Source organism: Lonchura striata, chromosome 3 (genome assembly GCF_050655825.1).
Source record: "Lonchura striata isolate lonStrDom1 chromosome 3, ASM5065582v1, whole genome shotgun sequence".
Taxonomy (NCBI): domain Eukaryota; kingdom Metazoa; phylum Chordata; class Aves; order Passeriformes; family Estrildidae; genus Lonchura; species Lonchura striata.
In genome coordinates this window covers 56,984,296-57,003,750 of record NC_140705.1, presented here as the reverse complement: position 1 = coordinate 57,003,750, position 19,455 = coordinate 56,984,296, and the positions used below count along the sequence as shown (strand labels likewise).

The 19,455-nt window shown below is 38.2% G+C and overlaps 1 protein-coding gene across 2 annotated transcripts in view; it reads right to left on the bottom strand.

The window, feature by feature from the left end:
• Positions 1-2,373: 2,373 nt before the first annotated feature.
• Positions 2,374-19,455, bottom strand: part of PPP1R14C (protein phosphatase 1 regulatory inhibitor subunit 14C) — a 51,537-nt gene continuing 34,455 nt past the window's right edge. The window contains exons 2-4 of one of the 2 annotated variants that reach the window (XM_021540621.3): positions 14,229-14,312; positions 12,838-12,870; positions 2,374-3,689 (exon numbers count right to left, since the gene is read on the bottom strand). In XM_021540621.3, coding sequence (XP_021396296.1) covers positions 3,615-3,689; positions 12,838-12,870; positions 14,229-14,312 — 192 coding nt within the window. In that variant the 3' untranslated portion in view covers positions 2,374-3,614. The remainder of the gene's footprint in view (positions 3,690-12,837; positions 12,871-14,228; positions 14,313-19,455) is intronic. The other variant, XM_085576554.1, reaches the window with a different exon arrangement.

Genomic DNA, 19,455 nt, shown 5'->3' with positions numbered 1-19,455 from the left:
ATTTCAGTTTGGAGAAACTAATAGATGTCAATCTCACCTATTCCCACAGCAGCAAGCTCAAAGGGCTCATCACCATCAGGATGCTCTATTTTCTTCAACACTTCAAGTTTCAGTCCTTTATCTTCCAGGTATTTCTCTTCTTCATGCTTTTCCCCCATACATGAAAGCATTGACATCTCTCATTTCTTTCCATACAGAAATATATGCAGTAACACAAAGCTCTTCTGTTTTCCTAACAAGAAATTTTCTTATTGATGTTTTTTCCTGGATTTCCTGACATCCAATTTCTTTTCTGGCTTCCTCCCTAAATCTCAACACCTTTTGAAAAGTATTGCATGTAGTTACTCAGTACCTGTATACAATCTGTGCATGATGTTAGCAAAGACAAATCTTATGCAGCTAAGAAGCAATTTTTATTTTTGTTACACTACTTCACCAGAGTTTTAAGTTCAGCTGTTTGTTCTGAATAAGACCTGCATCTGCTTCTAGCTTCCACTATAATAAGTTTTCTGTTGACGTGGCTGGCAATAATTTTTTTTTACCCTGAAGCTGCATGTTTACCTTAAGACTGTCTTGAATCTGAAAAACCATTAGAAACAAATTGCTGAGTAATTTCAATTTCACATACGCTATTTTACCTATCAGCAGAAAGTACTAAAAATTCTAAGACTCTGTGTCAAAGAGTTTCAAGTGCACAAACAGGGCAGATATTTTGCTCCTGCTCTTCTTGGCCATATTCTATGAGAATAGAGAAACTCTCCCCACACATTCTGCATGAATGGCAACTTCAGGAGTAAACCCCGTTGTTGGGGGGAAGGAACAAAAATAAGGCTGGCAGGCAAATGGCTCATGTCCTTTCTTCTGTGCCACAGGAATACACCGCCCTGCCACTGCAGCCTCCTGAAGCACACTACGTATGGTTACACAAGCACTTTGCTTTTCTTTCTAAGCCAACTGTCAGGTCCTGCTGTAAAACACGCAAAAGCTAATTATGTCATGAAGAAGATCCCAGAAACACATGCTCTTGCAGGCAAGTTTTTAACACTGCAAAGGCACTTCAATTCCAAAACAAAATCTCAGGTTCACTACATATTTATAAGAAGGAACTTCAGTTTTTTTCATTAGCCCCTTAAAAAGCCCAGAGGAAGCTCTCATTGCAGCATCTTGGCCCTTCTCACGAAAGCTGTTCAGCCAAGACAGTGAAGAGACTGGGCTGTAAGATTTAATTTCAAGTTGTTTCAGTAACAGTGTGCTATTTATATGCTCCTTGAATATTGCCCTGAGCCAAGAACACCCACACAGTACAAAGACATAAAGCACAATTAAATCTTTAGTGAATGGGCCAATTTCCCCCTCACCAACACCAAGGCCAAGAGTAGCTCCATTAAGTAAAAATTAGCAAGAATGAGACCCCGAAAGTGCCCAGGAAAATCAGGCCAGCTGCAAACAAAAGCTATATAGAGCTTGGTTTTTTGCTCACTGACACTTCTAAGACAGCAAAACCTGTGGTGCTGGAGGAAACTCTTCTCAGAGTGACTTAGCCCCATCTCCATGAGGCAACCTATTGGTTTTAGAAGGGGTTCACTGCTACTTTGCACAGCTACTTCAGTGCAAGATGAAAAGGATAAAAGACACAAATATGTCATGAGTACAGTTAGGTGGGCAGCCTTTAGTAAAAAAAAAACATTTAAAAAAAATTTGTGGATACTATTTTTTTGCCATAGGTAATGAGAGAACTGGTACAGTTGCCATTAATTGACATCTGATTTGGCACACCATTAGGAAAAAAGTGATATTTGAAACTGTCAATGAGGTCACAAAATGCATCTGTGAATGTGAAAATTATTAGAATCCTTATTGTTCAAACTGTGGGCTGTTTCAGACTTCATCTCAAAACCCTGAACATGAGAATTGCCAGCGAGTCCAAACCAGAGATAAAGTGCAACTTCAGCAAGATAAAAGATTTAAAGTGCTGCAGGTGAGTCTTTTCTCAGGGGTGCTGCCACACCTTCACCAGGAAACCGAAAGCCACCCAGTGTAAGCCTTCCCCTACAGTCCATCTCTGGTGGACAAAAATAATCTGAATTTATCAGCATTTATCTGCAAGAATTTCTAAGCTTTTTTCCCCCACCCCTTTTTAAATTCCCTAGGGCACAGGGAAGGAAGGCCTCATCTGGAGGAGACTTTCAAAAGTGAAGCTGTGCCCCAGTTCATGTGAGGGATCCTGGGCAAGGGCTTATGATATTGAGTACATTAAAAGCCAGTTAGGGTCTATACAGCTGAGTTCCCATGTACTTACCACCTTACAGGCTTCTCTTTTTGACAAGCAATTCCATTTACAAACCTACTCAGCAACAGTACTCTTGTAAAGTGTACATGTAACAAGTCACAAGTTGTACCATTTATTTGAGTAAATATCTGGTAAATAAAATCATCAGTAAACATTACAAAATTAAATACATTAAAAAAGCTTGCCAGTATACATAAAATTCACAAACATGTACTTTTTTTGAAAAATAAAATATGTTCAGAGCACCCTTGATATAAAATGCCTGACTAATGTCACCTACCAGTAAATGGTAGCTTATCAAACATTCTAGTTAGGACATTTTCCAGAAGGGAGCAGGGATCTCTGCTCTTGCTCTTACAAGTAAGAGAGCCCAAGTTAAGAAGTCTCCCACTTCTCAGGGCAGAGCCATAAACAAAGGCTGTATTACTCCTTGCTTACCTTAATAGGAGAGGAATCTGCATTTGATTAAGACCATGTCATTAAATGAAATACAGTACTTGCAATTCATTTTGGTATCACTGCCTTTCCTCCAGCATGAACCAGCTTTTAAATGGTCACGAACATTTCTCTAGATATCACTGCAGGCCCAAATTCAGTATAGGTTAGCACAGCTCCAAGACACCATGATGTGGAGAGGAAGTGATCCTGGCAAAGCATCAAAGTCAATCAAATAACTTTTAAGTCTACAAATTAAGCCCTTAAAATTCCCAATTTTCATATGCTGTGAGACAAAGAGATAAGATGAGATTCTTCACTGGGCTGCTTTAAGGGTATTTAGAAAAATGGCAGCATTCATTTTAGTAATCTAAATTGGTACCTTTTGATAGCAATTTTTCAATAACCACCATTTAAATAATTTACAAACTTCTCCTTCTATCCATGTGAAACAGTATTCACAACCCACTTTAAAATTTATGTACAGACAAGCACAAGAAACTTGACATCCATGAGTTAAATGTACAACCAACTTAAGAAACGTTATCCAACTAGTTGCAAGGAGAAGTCTCCTAGCTCTGTAAATTTACAAGATCTTCTGGTTCACCACATAGGCTCGCTGCCCCTCATCTCTAACTCTTGGATTCTTCACTTGCTTCAGTAATCCTCAGGTGAAAGTTGAGCAGCATCCAAATTGTTGATATTTTTGATAAAAAATAATTGACACTTAAAAAAGAACCCTTAAAACACACAAAAAAAATTCCTTGAGTCAAAACTGAATAAAATCAAAAAAGTTGTGGAGAAAGACAATTATTTTAATAAAGGTCTTGTATTCAAAGTCCCATTTCCCTTGCCATGTCTCTTACAGAGTGCTATTACTTTGAGTTATTTATATACTCTTCTTTTGAGGGGGACTTAGTTTCCTCATTCCTCTTATCCGAGTTAGCAGCTCTTTGATAAATTCCTAGGAAAAAAAAAAAGAGAATATTAGTAATTTGAATGATCCCATAATACTATAATCAAGTTTGTTTTTTGTTTTTGTTTTTTTGGGTTTTTTTTGTTTTTTTTTTGTTTTTTTGTTTTTTTTTTTAATGTGAATGATACATTTTTATTTAAGCTTTTACTACTAAGCTGGAATTTCCCTGACCTGATCGCCAGGAACCTTATACACATCCTTCCCATCCAGCAGAAGTGTGAACAATGAGCTTTTCCTTGTGACTGTGCTGGCTCAGTTATAACCCATCTTTCAGGCTTTTACTGCACAGGTCCTTATACCAACTACTGGATGAAGCAAAAACTAGGGCTGGATACAATGCAAACAGTCAAAGCAGACTTCCACAGTTTAAGTCTCCACAGAAATCAGCATTCTTGCCAAAAGAGGTGTTTTTCCTGCCACTCTCCATGCTGGAACCAGTATTTTGGTTGGCTGCATACTGAGCTGTACAAGAAAGCTGATCTGGCTAAAAGACTCAGCTGTTTTTCCTCTTGCCCTGCTACTTTCCATGCTGGCTCAGCTCTCTGACCAGGCCCACCACTCAGCCCACACTAATGCTTGGGCAAGTCCAAGGAAGGAACAAGGAGCCAGAGGTAGCACCACTGGTTTATCATGGGTTAAACTGGTTGCAGAACTGAGTGAATGACACTATTTCGAAAACAAACAAACACACACAAACTAATCCTCCTCAAAAAAAAAAAACCCAAAAAAACAAAAACAAAACCCCAAGAAACCCAGAAAACAATAAATCAATTCATGGACCAACCCTTTATTCTGTGATATTAACAGTGATATTTTCCCCATTTCAGCAGATTTCCTCTTTTTTAAACTATATGAGAGCAGAAGCTTATAGATTTGCATCTCTGAAACACTTTTAGTATACAATTTCTTGCAGTTGCATTAAAAGATAAATGACTTCTTTAATGTCACATTGGGAAAATAATGTTTATCCATAGTACTGTGTATACGCCTATGAAATGGTTCTTATGAAATCAGCTAGCTGCAAACATGGAATGTAATTATTCAGTTAGATTGATGTGAAAGGCCAGGTTGGACAGGGCTTTGAGCCTCGCAGATGTTGTCCTGGCCCTTGACAGTCAAACTAGATGATCTTTAAGGTCCCTTCTGACCCAAAACATTCTATGATTCTATGAACCAACTAAAAACATGATTTCCTGGATGAATGCTTGAAGTTAAAAATTCCAGTGAACAAAGTCACTATTTAAATGACAACACAATACCTTTCAAAAAAAGTCAGGCTGAAACACGTATTGCAAGGTGCTACACTTTGAGTAAGGAAAGTCTATGTAAATGTGTATTTTAACCTGAGAAATATGTCAGGATTTTCTGGTGGAACCATTGTCCCAGCAAATCAATTTCCTTTCCTGACAGATTATGCACCTCTATAGTGAACTGCATATACTGTTGCACCATGGTTATTGTTGCATCCATACTACCTGTGGCTGCAAAGAACAGCAGCAAAGGCAGAGCAGCTACACAACAGTGGGGTTTGAACTTGAACTAGGTGAAGGCCACTTCAGGAATACATCTATGCATATCAGTATTATGCTTCTCATCTGGACAGAGAGCCTCATAAGATGATCAGAAAAACAGGTGTCTTAAGACCCCCAGATCCTCTCCCTCCATCCTCTTGAAGTTGTCTTACTTGACAAAGGCACAAACCACTGCAACAATTTCACTTTAAACTTGTCACAGTCCAGTACTTCTCCACCAAAAAATCAGAGGAGGAAGACATGCTTACTCTAAAAATTCATATCTTTCAACAAACTTTGCATTAATTCTGTGTTATCATATCATCACTGTAAGGATCTGATAGATAATGCAAAATTATATGACATGGTGCTGCTTGAAACACAAACACACTTTAGGATTTTTTACTATCAAATTTATATAAAGCCCTACAGTACAATCATTAGAGAAATAAAGCCATCTTAGGATTTTTACTTGGGATTAGTATCATTTGTATTGCCTCTCAGCAAATCTTTCCATTTAAAAAACTAACAAACTATAATCCCACCAGATTAAGACAATTTTGGAGAAGAATGGGCTGAAGTGCAGTTATTTTAGAAAAACTTTTTAAATTGTTCAAGCCACAAATACTCTACAAGAAGACACTGCATCTGGAAACTCCAGCAGTTTCACAGAAGTAAGAGCCTTATGGGAAGGGACATCTGTAGAGTGGACAGGAACAGCTATGGTACTCTGTAGTCATTAGGGATATCCCACCCTGCCATTCCTCTGCCCATTCTCCCACAGCTCAGTAGAGTCTGGAGCAAGTTTCCCTTAGATATGAAATGTAGCCAAGGGTCAGTTACTTTTTAATATGACATTATAGCAAAAGAGAGGAATTCATCCCCTTAATTTAGAGGAGTTATCAAAAACACCATCTTTTGTTTGCTTGAAGTTTTCAGGCAAGTTTAACACTACCTGGAAACTTCCTAATGCTGCCAAAATAAACAAAATTATAGGGTTAACCTCCTAAAGGAGATCTGAAGCAACTGTAACTATTAAGGCAGAGAAGGAATTAATGTGAAGAAGTACATATAATAATTTTAAAGGCTTTATCCCCAAGGAACTTTTTTATTTCTTGAAATAAGGGTCTGTGGTGCCCAACAAGAGCATGTGGCAGACCTTTTGCATAATGCAGTAGTGCTGTTGTGCACTTCCTGTAGACACCCAAACCACAGCACTGGTTCAGCAAATTTCTGATTTAAGTATCACTTTGCATCTGACACTCATATGGCGCTGGCTGTCATCAACACAGTTGTGCGTGTGCCTTTCTTGCTTTGCTTTTCCTTCCCCATGAAGGAAAATTAACATTCTAGAAAAGATGCATACTTTCCCTCACACAGGCAGGAAAAGTGACCTCACAGCATTTCAGTAAACCTTCACTTTATAACTAACCAACTCAGGTTTATGTCACCAATAACCATTTTGTTTTCTTAAGCCATTGCTCAAAAATTTCAGCGTTGCTCCTTGTGGGCATTTGAGTCAAGACTTAATATCTACATCTATCTCTACCTTGTACACAAAAATCATTTTACACAGAGCATTTTACTGAAATCCCCCTAACAAGATACGCTGAAATTTAGCATCAGACATTTGAAAGCTGATCATATACATATCTATATTAAAAACACTTCTGTAATACAGGTTGAATAATCTACCTATACCCACTGATTTAATTCATGGAGTTAAAAAACAAGAATAATTCAGCTAAGGATTCAAGAACTTGTTCATTATTCCTTGAAGAGTTATAGCCACGAATACACAGGCTACATGCACTTCTAATACAAGAAAAATCTCACACCAGCACTTTGCCTTGGTAAATAAAATAAAAAATAAAGTTTTTAGAAAGTGAAAAAATGCATGCAAACTTAGTTAAAACTCTTTTTTACAGATTTTCTGCAAGAAGGCACCCTTATTACAAATATTGAGGATCTTGTTAATTTGTAATACTAAATCTTTGTTTCTAGAAGACATCTTTCTAATTCTAAAGGCAAATTTTAATGAGAGACAGACTAAATCTACAGTTCATTTGAACTCATCAATATTCAGCCTTTGGCAAAAAAAAAAAAAATAAAGGCAAAAAACAAAGGTGAAATGATAATTCAGGAAAGGGGAGGAAATCACCTCTCTGCTTTGGTGATGTGACTCATTGTTTTAATGAGGTCATTTGACAGACAATGAATTCCAGGCTTCCTATTCAAGTCTTCCAATTAATTCTGGAGACTAATTAGACTGCCTCTCCAGATTTCTTTTCCTCAAACAGTACATATGTAGTAGGACTAGTTTTTAAACTAAAATTTAGAGTTTCTAGTCTTCCTGCTTCACTAGAGCGTGAAATGAATCCTAAGTCAGCTTTCCTTCACAGCTTTACTTCCCTATAGCCAGGTCAAAAACCAAGATTTCCTTAACTGTTTGCCCAAGGCCATTTCTTGGAGATGGCTTTATTAGTTGGATGTAAAGACTAAAGTCAGCCTAGAGAGTGATCCCCAGCTACCTGGGAAGAACCTAAATAATAACCCAGCTTACTGCCAAACACCTTCTCAACACCTGCTGAAGCCAGTTGTACAGAGAGAAGGGAACCGCTTTGGGAGAGCAGGACCAGGAGATGCCTTCTATAAGCAAGAACCAGTGCAGCATCTCTGTAGCCTCCCTGAATGATGCCCTCAACATGCCCTCCCCAATGAGGCCCCAGCACCATCAGTGTCCAGAGCATGAAATTTTTGTAGCAATTCAGCTTCTTGGTGAGCTCTGTATAAAGCAATAGCTCCATACCACAAAGCTACAGTAAAGACTTGCAGCCCAATTATTCTTCAATTCAGCAGCATGTAAACAAGCACAGTTTATACGTGTCAAATCACCACTTGCTCTTCCCTTCTGATATTGCTGTGGGTATTTAGAAGTTTGTATTCATGAGTACTTGGAGAAATGAAAACATGCAAGCTTAATTCCCTCCAATGCTATAGTACAAAATAGGGCAGATCTCAGCAGGCACATAAATAGTTTTAGTTCACTGAATTCAGTGGTCAAATGGATAAGCAAGAAATCATGTTTTACTTGAAATTCATCTGCCTGCATTGCTTTTAAACAAGCATGTTTTCTAACCTTTTTTTCTCAGCAAATCTCCTATTTAATTTCAAGTAGTATGGACACAAAATACATTTGCTGTGTCTTAATAATTTACCACCCATCAGCTGCCCTGGCTTGCCCAGATGTAAGGCAGCACACTGCATGGAGGCTTTAGTACACATCTGCAGTGACTATTGCTTCTTGTGGGTATCCCTACATATTGCTGCTTTGCAATTACATAGAAAAAACAAATAGGAACATTAACTGGAAATAACTCATAACATATTAGGACCAAAATAAACATAAGGTCCTTAAAAAGTTATGGGTTCTGTTTCAGAAGCATTGACCTTTCTATTAATACCTGTATACTAACAACATACATTATGTCAATTATTAAAACATACATTATGTCAATACATATACAAAACAGCTTTTATCTTTAAAAACTACAGTGCCTAGACAACTCTAAAAGTTGCATGACAAGCCTGTCATTGCTCCAACTAGGAATTAAACTTGGAGAAACATGCAGTTAAGCAAATGCATCTCTACCTTTTTCAAGTGTTAGAAGCTGCTGAAATAGTCCAACCACTGAAGTAATTGAGTAGTCAGTAACTTAAATCTCTGCTCAAGTTACCCAGAAAATATGCACAATTCAACATAGTTTGTTTGCAAACCATATTAAAAATTATTACTAGAAGTTTCCAGCAATGCAACTTCCTTTAATGATGCAACTTCATCTCCTTTTCCCCATATTTTGCACTAAGTGAAGAATTATAATAACAAAATAGATTTAATCCTGCCTGAATGAGAGTGATCTCCAGCCCATTCATCTGAAGCTTTGTATATTTCTATAGGAAAATAAAGAAGTAAATAAACTGCAAATCTAATTTATTCAGTTCTCTTCAAAAACTCATTATCTGCAGACCTTGTGTTGCTCAGCTGCATCTTTTGGAGCCAGTGAGCATAAAAATTACCCACTCATTGGATTTTTCTCCCATGGCAGTTTAAGAGTTTCTTTGCCTTTTTTCCTGTTATCACTTTGATTGTCCCACTAATTCACATCAGCCACAAATATTACAAATTTTCTCCAGTGCCCAGTCTAAATAAGTGGCCTTGCTGTTACCAATAGCAGAGATAACAGCAATACAGATTTAGTCAGCCTTTTTCAAAATACAAGTCTTGAAAAAAGCCTCATGGATTTCACAATCACAACTGTCTTCCTATCCTAAATAAGACTATTGTGGAAGTATCTAAACATCATCATCAAGATTGCAGATTATATTTAAATCTGTTATATTCACTGAGAACATTAAGATTCTCCACCATTGGATGATGACAGAGAACATCAGACAGAGCTGAGACAGCAACTCAACAAAGGCCAGAGTGGGATTTTCCACAAGCGACGTGTGAGACTGCATGAAGAACTGACTGCTCTGGCACATAGATGATGCAGGAAGAGGATGCTGCTCCCTGCTCCTCTTCAATCACAAAAGTTCAGATCCAAAATTTAATTATGGTACTGATTTAGCAGATACTAAATCCTTTGTGTACATAATAACTCTTTACATAAAGGTCCCACATTAAGCATATTAAATACAAATTAAAACAGCCATAACTGCTACCTAAGAAAAGCTTTTCATATTTTAAAGCGCATTCAACACTCTAGCTGTATTTCCATTAGAAGAAAGGTTTTGTAACAGTTCCTCAGTAGTTACTGTCAGCTACTGTATTTAGCCAAATTATTAAAGAGGTTTGGAACTCTTTCCATGTTTTAAGAGACCTTAGTTATAGTTATCTTACTTAGTTATAGATAACTCAGTTACCTGAGTTATAGATAACTCAGCTTCCTGATAAAAAATCAATCCAGGATACGTAAAAACATTCCTCAGTGTCTGCTTAACCTTTAACCTAAATGGAAGATACTGAGCAAAACTGACTTCACATATACATTTGCAGGTTTAGAGGGTTTTTTTCACAGCTGAGTAAGAGCTTTGAGTTATTAAGCTTCTTGCCTGTACTATTTTTCTTTGTTGTGAATAGCAGGGACATCATATTACATAACCTTTCCCCCAGTTAGGGATTACTACCTTTTGCAAAAAAACTCTTGGTGAAAAAACCCCTAGTGCACTTGACAGACTGTATTTCATTTGTCAAGAGAAATTCCATTTGCTCATATCCATTCTCCACAAATTCTCTAAACATCCTTTCACAAGCCAACTACCTCAATAGTTTTGAATGGTCTGCAAATATAAAAATATTGGAGATTTTCTAGACAAAGTGTTGATCCTTATATAGCACATTTAAGTCAACTAAAAGGCTCTTTTGTCCATACAAGTGGCCTAAGCTAGCAGTCATGCAGTATTACTGGGCTCACCATGCCATAGACGAAGATAAGTAAAACACATCCTGGGATGTGAATCATTTTGGAAACTATCCTCACAGAATCAATTAAGGTAGAAAAGGCCTCTGAGATTGAGTCCAAACTACTAACAAACACCACTTTGTCAACTAGATCATGGCACAAAGCACCTTTCCTTGAACACCTCCACAGTAGTGACACCACTATCACTTTGGCAGCCCATTCCAATATCTACCAACACTTTTTTTGAAGAATTTCTTCCTAATGTCTAACCTAAACTCCCTTTCCATAGCTTGAGGATATGTCCTCTTCTCCTATCACTAGCTCCTGTGAGAAGAGGCCAACACCACCTGTCTACATCCTCCTTTCAGCTAGTTGTAGAGAGTGAGCGGATTTAGTACCCTCTCAGCTTGGCTATCTCTAAAGATTGTCAAGGAGGATGACAATTCTCACAGATAAGGGAGCTACCTCCATCCCATCCACAAAGGATTGAAGACATGGGTCACCAGTTCAGTATTAAAATCTCACCTTGATCCAGGTGCCTTGAGGGCAGACAACAATGTGTCCAGGATGCTGTTTCCTGCAAACTACCACACCAACTTAATTTACCAGTATGACACAAATCTTTCCTGTAGTTCTACAACCAAGGTTTCCAGTGGAACACTCACTGACATCTGTCATGTACCCTTATCAGCTCTCTGAAATTTGTCCTTGCATTGTGTCAATCTTCACAGCTAAAAAAAAAATCATTCATATAGCATGTTTAATGAAGAAGGAAAAAAAGTATTGGATCTCTGCCTTCTTCCTCTGCCTTCAGATAACACAGAGATAAGAGGTCAGCACATGACTGTCTCTTGAACCCTTGGCAAACTCTTCCTCCCACCAAGTCATGACTCCAGCTTTCTCTTACCATGCCAGGCTCCACATGCCATATCCATCTTCACACCTATCTTAAGAAGATGCACCAAGGTTCAATGGCACTTGCTTAGAGAAGGCTGGAGAAGGCTGACAAGGTCATTTCTAGTGTAGCATTACTACAGTGAGACAGCTGAAGACTTGGTATTATGGCATCTCCATAATGGAAGAGGTTTGTTACCTGCTGCAAGGCAACCAAGATACAACATACAACAAACTCTACAGGTGTTATTAGTTGAGTCTTTCTGGGTTAATTCCCCACTGTCAAAATATTTGTACCAGCAACTATAATAGCAATTCTGAAGAATCTTCCCAATTTAGCATGGAAATGAATAAAAAATGGAAAAGCCTTGAAGAAAATAGCTCATAGACCTATTCAACTGTACCAGCAGTTATTCCGGATAGTCTATCCTTAAGCCCCACCAGTTTATGTGGCTACAGCTGCAGATATTACAGAAGAACCAACCTATTTGCAACCTTATTTCAAAACCAAACACCTGGCTTCTAGTCATGCACAGCTGAAACGTCTCTGACAAGAGGAATTCTCTAAGCCAACCCCTCTATTAAATATTGTGCAGCAGCCACTTCTGGGAAACAACTGACTCTATAAATGGAACTAACAAAGTGACCTATGACATAGACTTTTGATTTTTACAATGAGTTGAAGGTTTTTTTTTTCCAATATTTACTGTTCCTAGTAAGTACACTTTACTGTATGAAAAGCAGGCTATATTGGCACTGGACACATTAATAGATACACAAGCTGAAAGCTGAGTAACTAAATCCTGCTAGAACAGGTTAACTCACAATTTTATTCAAGTCCATTCACACATATAATTAGCTGAGCTGCATATCTGCATAAACATTCTCAGAATAAATTGTACTGTCCTAGATAAAATTAAATTATTTCACAGTGAAGAGTGTAGTCCAACATGCAAATATTTTAGCCATCTGATGATAACTATATTTAGATTTCATGTATCAAGTCAGTATAGTCAGTAAGGACATTACAGCAAACAATATTGATAGTTCAGCTGGAATGACCAGCAGTTCCTTCACAGGGTACCATCTCATTCCTATTGTAGCTAAGTGACAGGCACAAACATTTTTAGGATATAAAGGTCCAAGTCTATCAGCTACAATTAATATTCATCTAATTACTTAATCATAAGAATTAAAAGAAAGTTACTTTGCTTGAACATAACTACAGTTTCCCCAGGTAAATAGCATTTTAAAAAAGTCTTTTACCTCTGTTGGTTTGTAGCAATCTACAAGAGTTTCCTAGAAGCAAAATATGAAAGTGTCAGTATCCATACAGAGTAATAGTGAACATAAACAAGTCATGGTATGAATCATCCCCTGGCCAGGGAGGGGAGAAAGAAGCAAGAACAGGAATCACTGAATAAAGATATTGCTGAAAACCTAAAGCTATACAAGTCACCTTTGCTCCCTATGTGGATCAGAATGATTTGTACCAGGAGAGAAATAATGGCTTCTTTCTCCAGGTAAGAAGTTACAAAATCCCTGTCTTCAAGAAAAACTGAGAAGAGGAGGCAAATCCAAGAACATTTCTCCCAGGAACAGACATTTGAAAGGCAGCTTTCTGTGAGGACATGAGAGTCTTTGCAATGCAGAAATGGAGACCTTATTCCTAGCAGGGCAATCCTAGCAGGGGGCTGCTAGTTGATTGCCCAGCTAGTTTAGGCAGAAGCAGCACAGCTATTTATGAATGCTGAGTAAACAGCCTGGGGCCATGCCCCACGTCTCTGTGGCTGGCCAGCGGGCACCAGGAAAAGGGTGCTAACAGGCACTAAAATGAGATGTGCTGCAGTGAAGCACCACATTAGTCAACTCCCAGGGGCAAGCTGAGGGCAAGCCACGACTCTAGAACAACTTTTCTTTTCCTAGTGCATCTGAAAAGATTATAAATGGAGACATTTGCTGTTGGTTTTATATATTGATTTAGAGAGAGATTTATATTAAGGCAATAATATTTATTTTCTTTTCTCCCTCATCCTTCCATTCATCAACTCCTACCTTACACAAGATTCAAAAGTTTAGAGAGCTGGTTTAAATTGTTTAATTTTGGCAGATAGTTTTTGAATTTCCCAACTAATTTCTGTTTCTGAGCATCTTACCTTTCTTTGAACTTTTTGATGGGTTCCAATTTCTTTCTAGTATAGGCAGAAATAACTGCCAATAGTCTAAGCACAAGGGAAGATTTCTGGTCTGTATACACATTTCTACTGCTGAAGTGAATCACAGAAAGTATCTAGTCATCATAACTGATGCTCAGTTATATAGCTTTTCTCATATGCTGTTCTTCATTTTCCTATGTTTTCTGTTCTTTATTTTATATACTTGTAAAATTAGAATAAGGCTAATTTGGCTTAGCATATTTCCCTCTATTCTGGGTTCTTTGAACTTTTATTTACTAGTGTTATCACCTACCTTCTAAAATTTTTTTATCTAAAATGATTGTGATTAACTTTGAACAGTCTGGTAGACTATGCTAGACTGGATCTAGGAATCTCTCCATTCTAATTCTACATTTACAGTGGATTCAATCAAACACAAGATATTGATCCAGATGCATTACTTCAGCCACCCTCTGATTTAAAATTATAAAATAATATTACCTGTAATTTGAGAGCTCTCTCCTCTTCATTGGCTGCATCAAGAAGGTCATCAATGTCAATTTCTACCTCTGGCATTTCTTCTTCCTGAAATGCAGAAATACCCACTTAGTCCATAGAGCTATCTTTTAACTGCTTTCCAAAAGCAGCCTAGTGATAGCACACAAACCCATCTTCCTGGAGCCAGCCAAGGAAATCAATAGGGGATGGTGGCTTGATTCCTTGCTCCCAGGCCAGCATCAAGCCAAGCCCCAGCCCCACAGAAGTGACAGCTCATAAGAAATCTTTGCTCTCAGCCAGGACCTGTTACTAACTCATGGCCAGCAGGACAAGTCATGCTACTCTCACAATACTGGGCAAGACGATGAAGAAGAAAAAGTAGAAGGAAGAGCAAGTTTATAACAACTGCAGCAGCCACAAAAATGTTTTGAAAGCATTTTTGATTGGACTGCTTTTCTTGGTAACACTGTAGAAGATCTCCCTTGCATAAAGCTGGCTTACAAGCATGACATACATGACCCATCAGAACTCAGATTTCAGTACCTGCAGTGAAGCACAAAGTCTAAGAAATAGAGTACTTTAGAGATTTTTTCTTAAACCTCCTCCACCCACACACTTCTCTCTCTTTGCATCACCAACACATCAGATGCCTTGTTCCCTGAGTCAGAGCAGCAGTCCATACATTTTGAAGGACCTCTGAGCTCTAGAATCTCAATGAGAATTCATCATCCACAGATAGCACCACATATTGCATTTTTAGTTATGAAAAAAATATTCTGCTGGCCATTTTATACATTTCTCATAAAAATTGTTATGCAGTTCCCTGCTGCACATATGAAACTCTGGTCTCAGCCACCAAGTCCAGCCTTGACAGCAGCCTCAGTGCCATGGCACACAGCTCCTCTGTTGCCTCTCTTCCACCTGAGCCAACACATGGGCACTACAAGACTCTCCTCTCCTACAAGTACCCTGCCATCAATTGACTCGCTGATGTGGCATCACTTTGGCACCTACCTACTGAAAACAGGGACCTGAAGGCCTCCAAAGGGGAGGATGGATTTAAGAGTCAGGATGAAGCAAAAAGATCACAGCAGCAGCTGCTGCCTTCTTGTACCCCACCAACACTTCTCAAGATCCTTTAAAGAAGCATTTTAACAAAAATGCACTGATTCTAGCAAGTTGCAGAAGTTTCAACAATTGTGAAATAATTTAACAGCTCCAATAGCAACTGCCCCAGGTAATACCAAAATTATTCTTCGACTGGGTAAAAGATAGCCCAAACATTAGCAATGAAGATAAGTTAGTTCAAGTTACCCTAAGTGAAGTTAAGTACCAAAGTAGCAAACAAGTTGTATCAAACTCCGGCTAAAATGCCAACTGTTCAACATCTTTTTGAGTCTGAGGAGGAAGGACAGAATTTGGATGATTAAGTCCTCCATTCCCCATGTCTGAAGGAAAGTGTGCAGGGACACTGTAGTGCAGTTATGCAGGCAGTTATACCCAATGAACAAAAATACATAAGGCACACCCTTTGCCCAATCAACCCGGTCAAAGGAAGGGTGGACATTTGCTGAGATGAAGTAAAGATACCAATTACTGTAACACAATCTGGCAATATGGGAGTTTCTAACCAATGCAACAAATTCACTAGCAGTTTAAACAAGACGAAGATAAGTCTTCCATAGGCTATGTATTCAGTAAAAGCCATCAGAATTGGAAAGGATAAAGAATAATCCATAACAGTGGTACAGTTACTTAGTAGTTTATAATCCCAACTCTATGCTAATTCGCATATCACACCAAGAACCAGAAATTCCCCACATGGTTAGTAAACCTCCTGAACATTTTATCTAAGCAGCTCAGCCTTAATACTGTTAAGACAGGGTGCCTGGAGTTACTGCTAATATTGTAAACTTATCAAACTACACATCCACTGAACTGTGTAAATAGCAATTGTGCACATGTTTGTATTCAGAAGTGCTGTTCAGCACATTGAATATTTTGTCAGATACACATTTTGAACTCTGTCCTTTGGAGTGCTATTCTAGCAAACTGAAACAACATTGAAAAGCAGCAGTGAGGGAAAATAGCCTAGAAGGTATATAATGCTTTTTTGTGATCATACTTCATTGAAGTTGAGTGCTCTGAAAGGTTAGTTTTACTCTGAATTGTACCAGTTAAATGGAAGAAATCCTTGCTTCTTCCTTCTTCTTCAAATCAACTTTCTCCTACATCTTCAAGGTTCACAGTGCCATCAATTTAGAGGGCAACTGTGCCCGCAGTTCACTGAAATTTCAGTATAAGAGGTAACAGAGCTCCTGTACATCACAAAAAGTGATAACATTAAATTAATTACAAATGTTTCTGAAACAAAGAACTATAATTGGCAATAACAATGGCATTCAATTTAGTTACATCTTCTGTAAAATATCATGTGTATCTTCTTCACAGAAGATTTGAATGCTGATACATAACATAAAGGGGAAGGGAGAAGCCCAAAAAGGTAACTCTTGTTTTTATTTTTGGTTGAATGAATAAACAATCAAAACAGCTTTTCTTCATCTGAACTACTGCACCTGCACGATCTGAAGAGTTTTATGTAAGGCAAGAAAAACATGCCCTTATGTCAGGAGCCTGACCACTCCATAACAGCTGTAATGACAGAGGGAGGAAAGACAAAGCCATAACTTCTGTTTGACAGATTTTATTAGTGAGATTAGTCTGGTTTCTCCAATTACAATTCAGCAGCTAGATACAGACTGGGCTGGGCCAAGCCTGAAAGGGTCTGTGCATAGCCAAAGGATGGTATTTTAAGGGTCTTGTTACTGTCATGAGGCTGTGCAAAAAAACAAACACTGTCACCAGTTCTGTTTCAGTAAGAGGGAGATGAAGTGATGCATATAGCAGATGCGGGGGGGAGGGGGGGGGGCAAGAAACCATTACCGGCATCTGACAGGGAACAGCCTCCAGAAAAGCTAAAATAGGGGTGTGGGGGTTCTGGGTGCAAACATCAATCAACTGAAACTCTTGGGGGAGAGGAGGATGGACACTATCAAGCACCCTCTGCAGTCTGCATTGATAATGTAGGCAGGACATGAGCTGATTTGTGCTTAATCATTCAGAAGTCAGAAAATATCAAAGATGGCTTCCATGATATTGAATAAAACTTCAGTTCAACCTTGCATTGAAAGACAACCCCATTACTCTTTTGATTGCATGAATTCTTTGCAGGCTACTGGCAAAAGACCTTGGGCACAGACACACATTAAGTAGTAAATAGCTGTAGCAGTTTAAGACATTACAGGCTCTCCAGCTGGCAGTGGTGAATGAAACACACAGGTGAACAACCATTAGTGAGACCAGAAAAAGGTCTTCAAAACCAGCTCCCACAACAGCTTAAGTCAAAGGGCTGGATTTTGCAGGAGCATCTTGAAGAACACTGGCACACTCCAGTCTGCTGACCCTGAGGGCAGCACCTCCAATACAGCAAAAGCTCCAGTACAGCTAAAGCAGGTCTGACATAATTCCAAGTATCTACTAATTAAATATTTATTGGAGGCTTTAAAATTTAAAGGATAATGGTTGCCCTATGGATAACTTCCCACTATAAATCCAACTGGTAAATTAACCTATTATCCCACACCTTCAAATGTCATTCACTGTGCATAATCACATTTGCGATGCTGGGAAATAATTAAATAAGCTTGCTTGATTTTTACTTTGTATTTTAAATCTGAGAAAGAAAGGAGAAGTTAAACACAGCAAGAAAAGTTAAAATCATCATTTGTATTGTGAGTTTGGAAACAGCAGGAAAGGATAACAAGAGAAAAATGAAGGAAAAGGAAAGAAAGATGACCTTACAATTCAGACATATGAAAGTTTCAGATTGTATAAATCAGGACTTTTTCTCGGAGTCCTGGAAGATTGCCAGTAAGTGATCAAAATCAAACTAGAATATAGGACCAGTTTTTCTGGAAATATCCATTTAATATATGAAAATATTTAATTGTTTTAGAACAGCTCTAAACCAGTTCATCTGCAGACATGGATGACACTGCAAGACGGGTGCAAGTCTCAGAATGATAAACAAAAAACCCCATAAATTACCAGGATTAGAAATCATTGGTTGCATATATAACCTAGTGGGTTTGTGAATGGATTGCATTTAGTCCAGGTAAATGGAATATGACCAAATAGTAATTCTTAGAAAACACAGAAGAAAAACTAATGTGTTTCTTGTTTCAAAGCATTCAGTTGTTTTGGGGGGACTTATGCATGAGGGGAAAAGTGGATAAAAGTTAAAACAAAAAAAAAAATAGTTTAAGTGGTCAAAAATTATTAATCCAGAATTAAAGAAAGCTCTTCTTTATTTAAAGCCAATCCTAGTTAAGTGCAGAGTCAAAATACACAGCTAAAATAAAGTTATTTGCAAGACAAAAAGACTGCTCTGTCTATTGATTGATATGAGGAAAAGAAGATTAGGAAAGAATGCTGAAGACAGCAGGAAGGTACTCAAAAGTGCCAGTGTTCATGAAATTTGCGGTAAGAACAAGAATCCTCAGTGGTAAAACCCAATTACTAAATGACAGTATGTTTTCTCCAATCCTAAAATATTAAGAGCAGTAATGCCATAGCAGACATATAATCTAATGTTAGACAAGAAAAAAAAAATTAGCTCTCATTTTTTTTGGTTCAGGTAAGGCAGTTCATGCAACAGTGAATATTAGTTTGTACTGCTGATAATCAGTGAGCACATTTAGGATGCTGCACCCAATACAATACAATCTTTTGCATGCAGTTACATATTATTTTCTCCCCCATCAGGCACTTACCTCATTATCAACCACTCACTGGTGAAATCTCAAAGGCAATACACAGCAAGGCCTCACACTTCTGAGCACATGCCATTCAGTCCTGGCTCCAGCTAAGAGGTAGAAAAACCCGTGTTGTGCCCAATCTGTTCTAACCAGAGCAGCAGCCTCTTCTACCAACAGCAAGTCTGTCTTCCTCTCATTCTTGTTTATTGAATAAAAGTGCAGAGACATTCAAGGCAAAGTTACCAGATTTCTTCACTTATTTTGAGTCAATAATCCTATTGTTTTTGAATAATCATAATTTATCTGTGGCAGTGTAGTTCTTTAACAGAAACCTTCTCTGTGCTGAGCCTGTCCTCACGTCTGACATCGTGTGGATCCAGTTAAACACACAAAAAAGGAGAGCCACAAAGTGC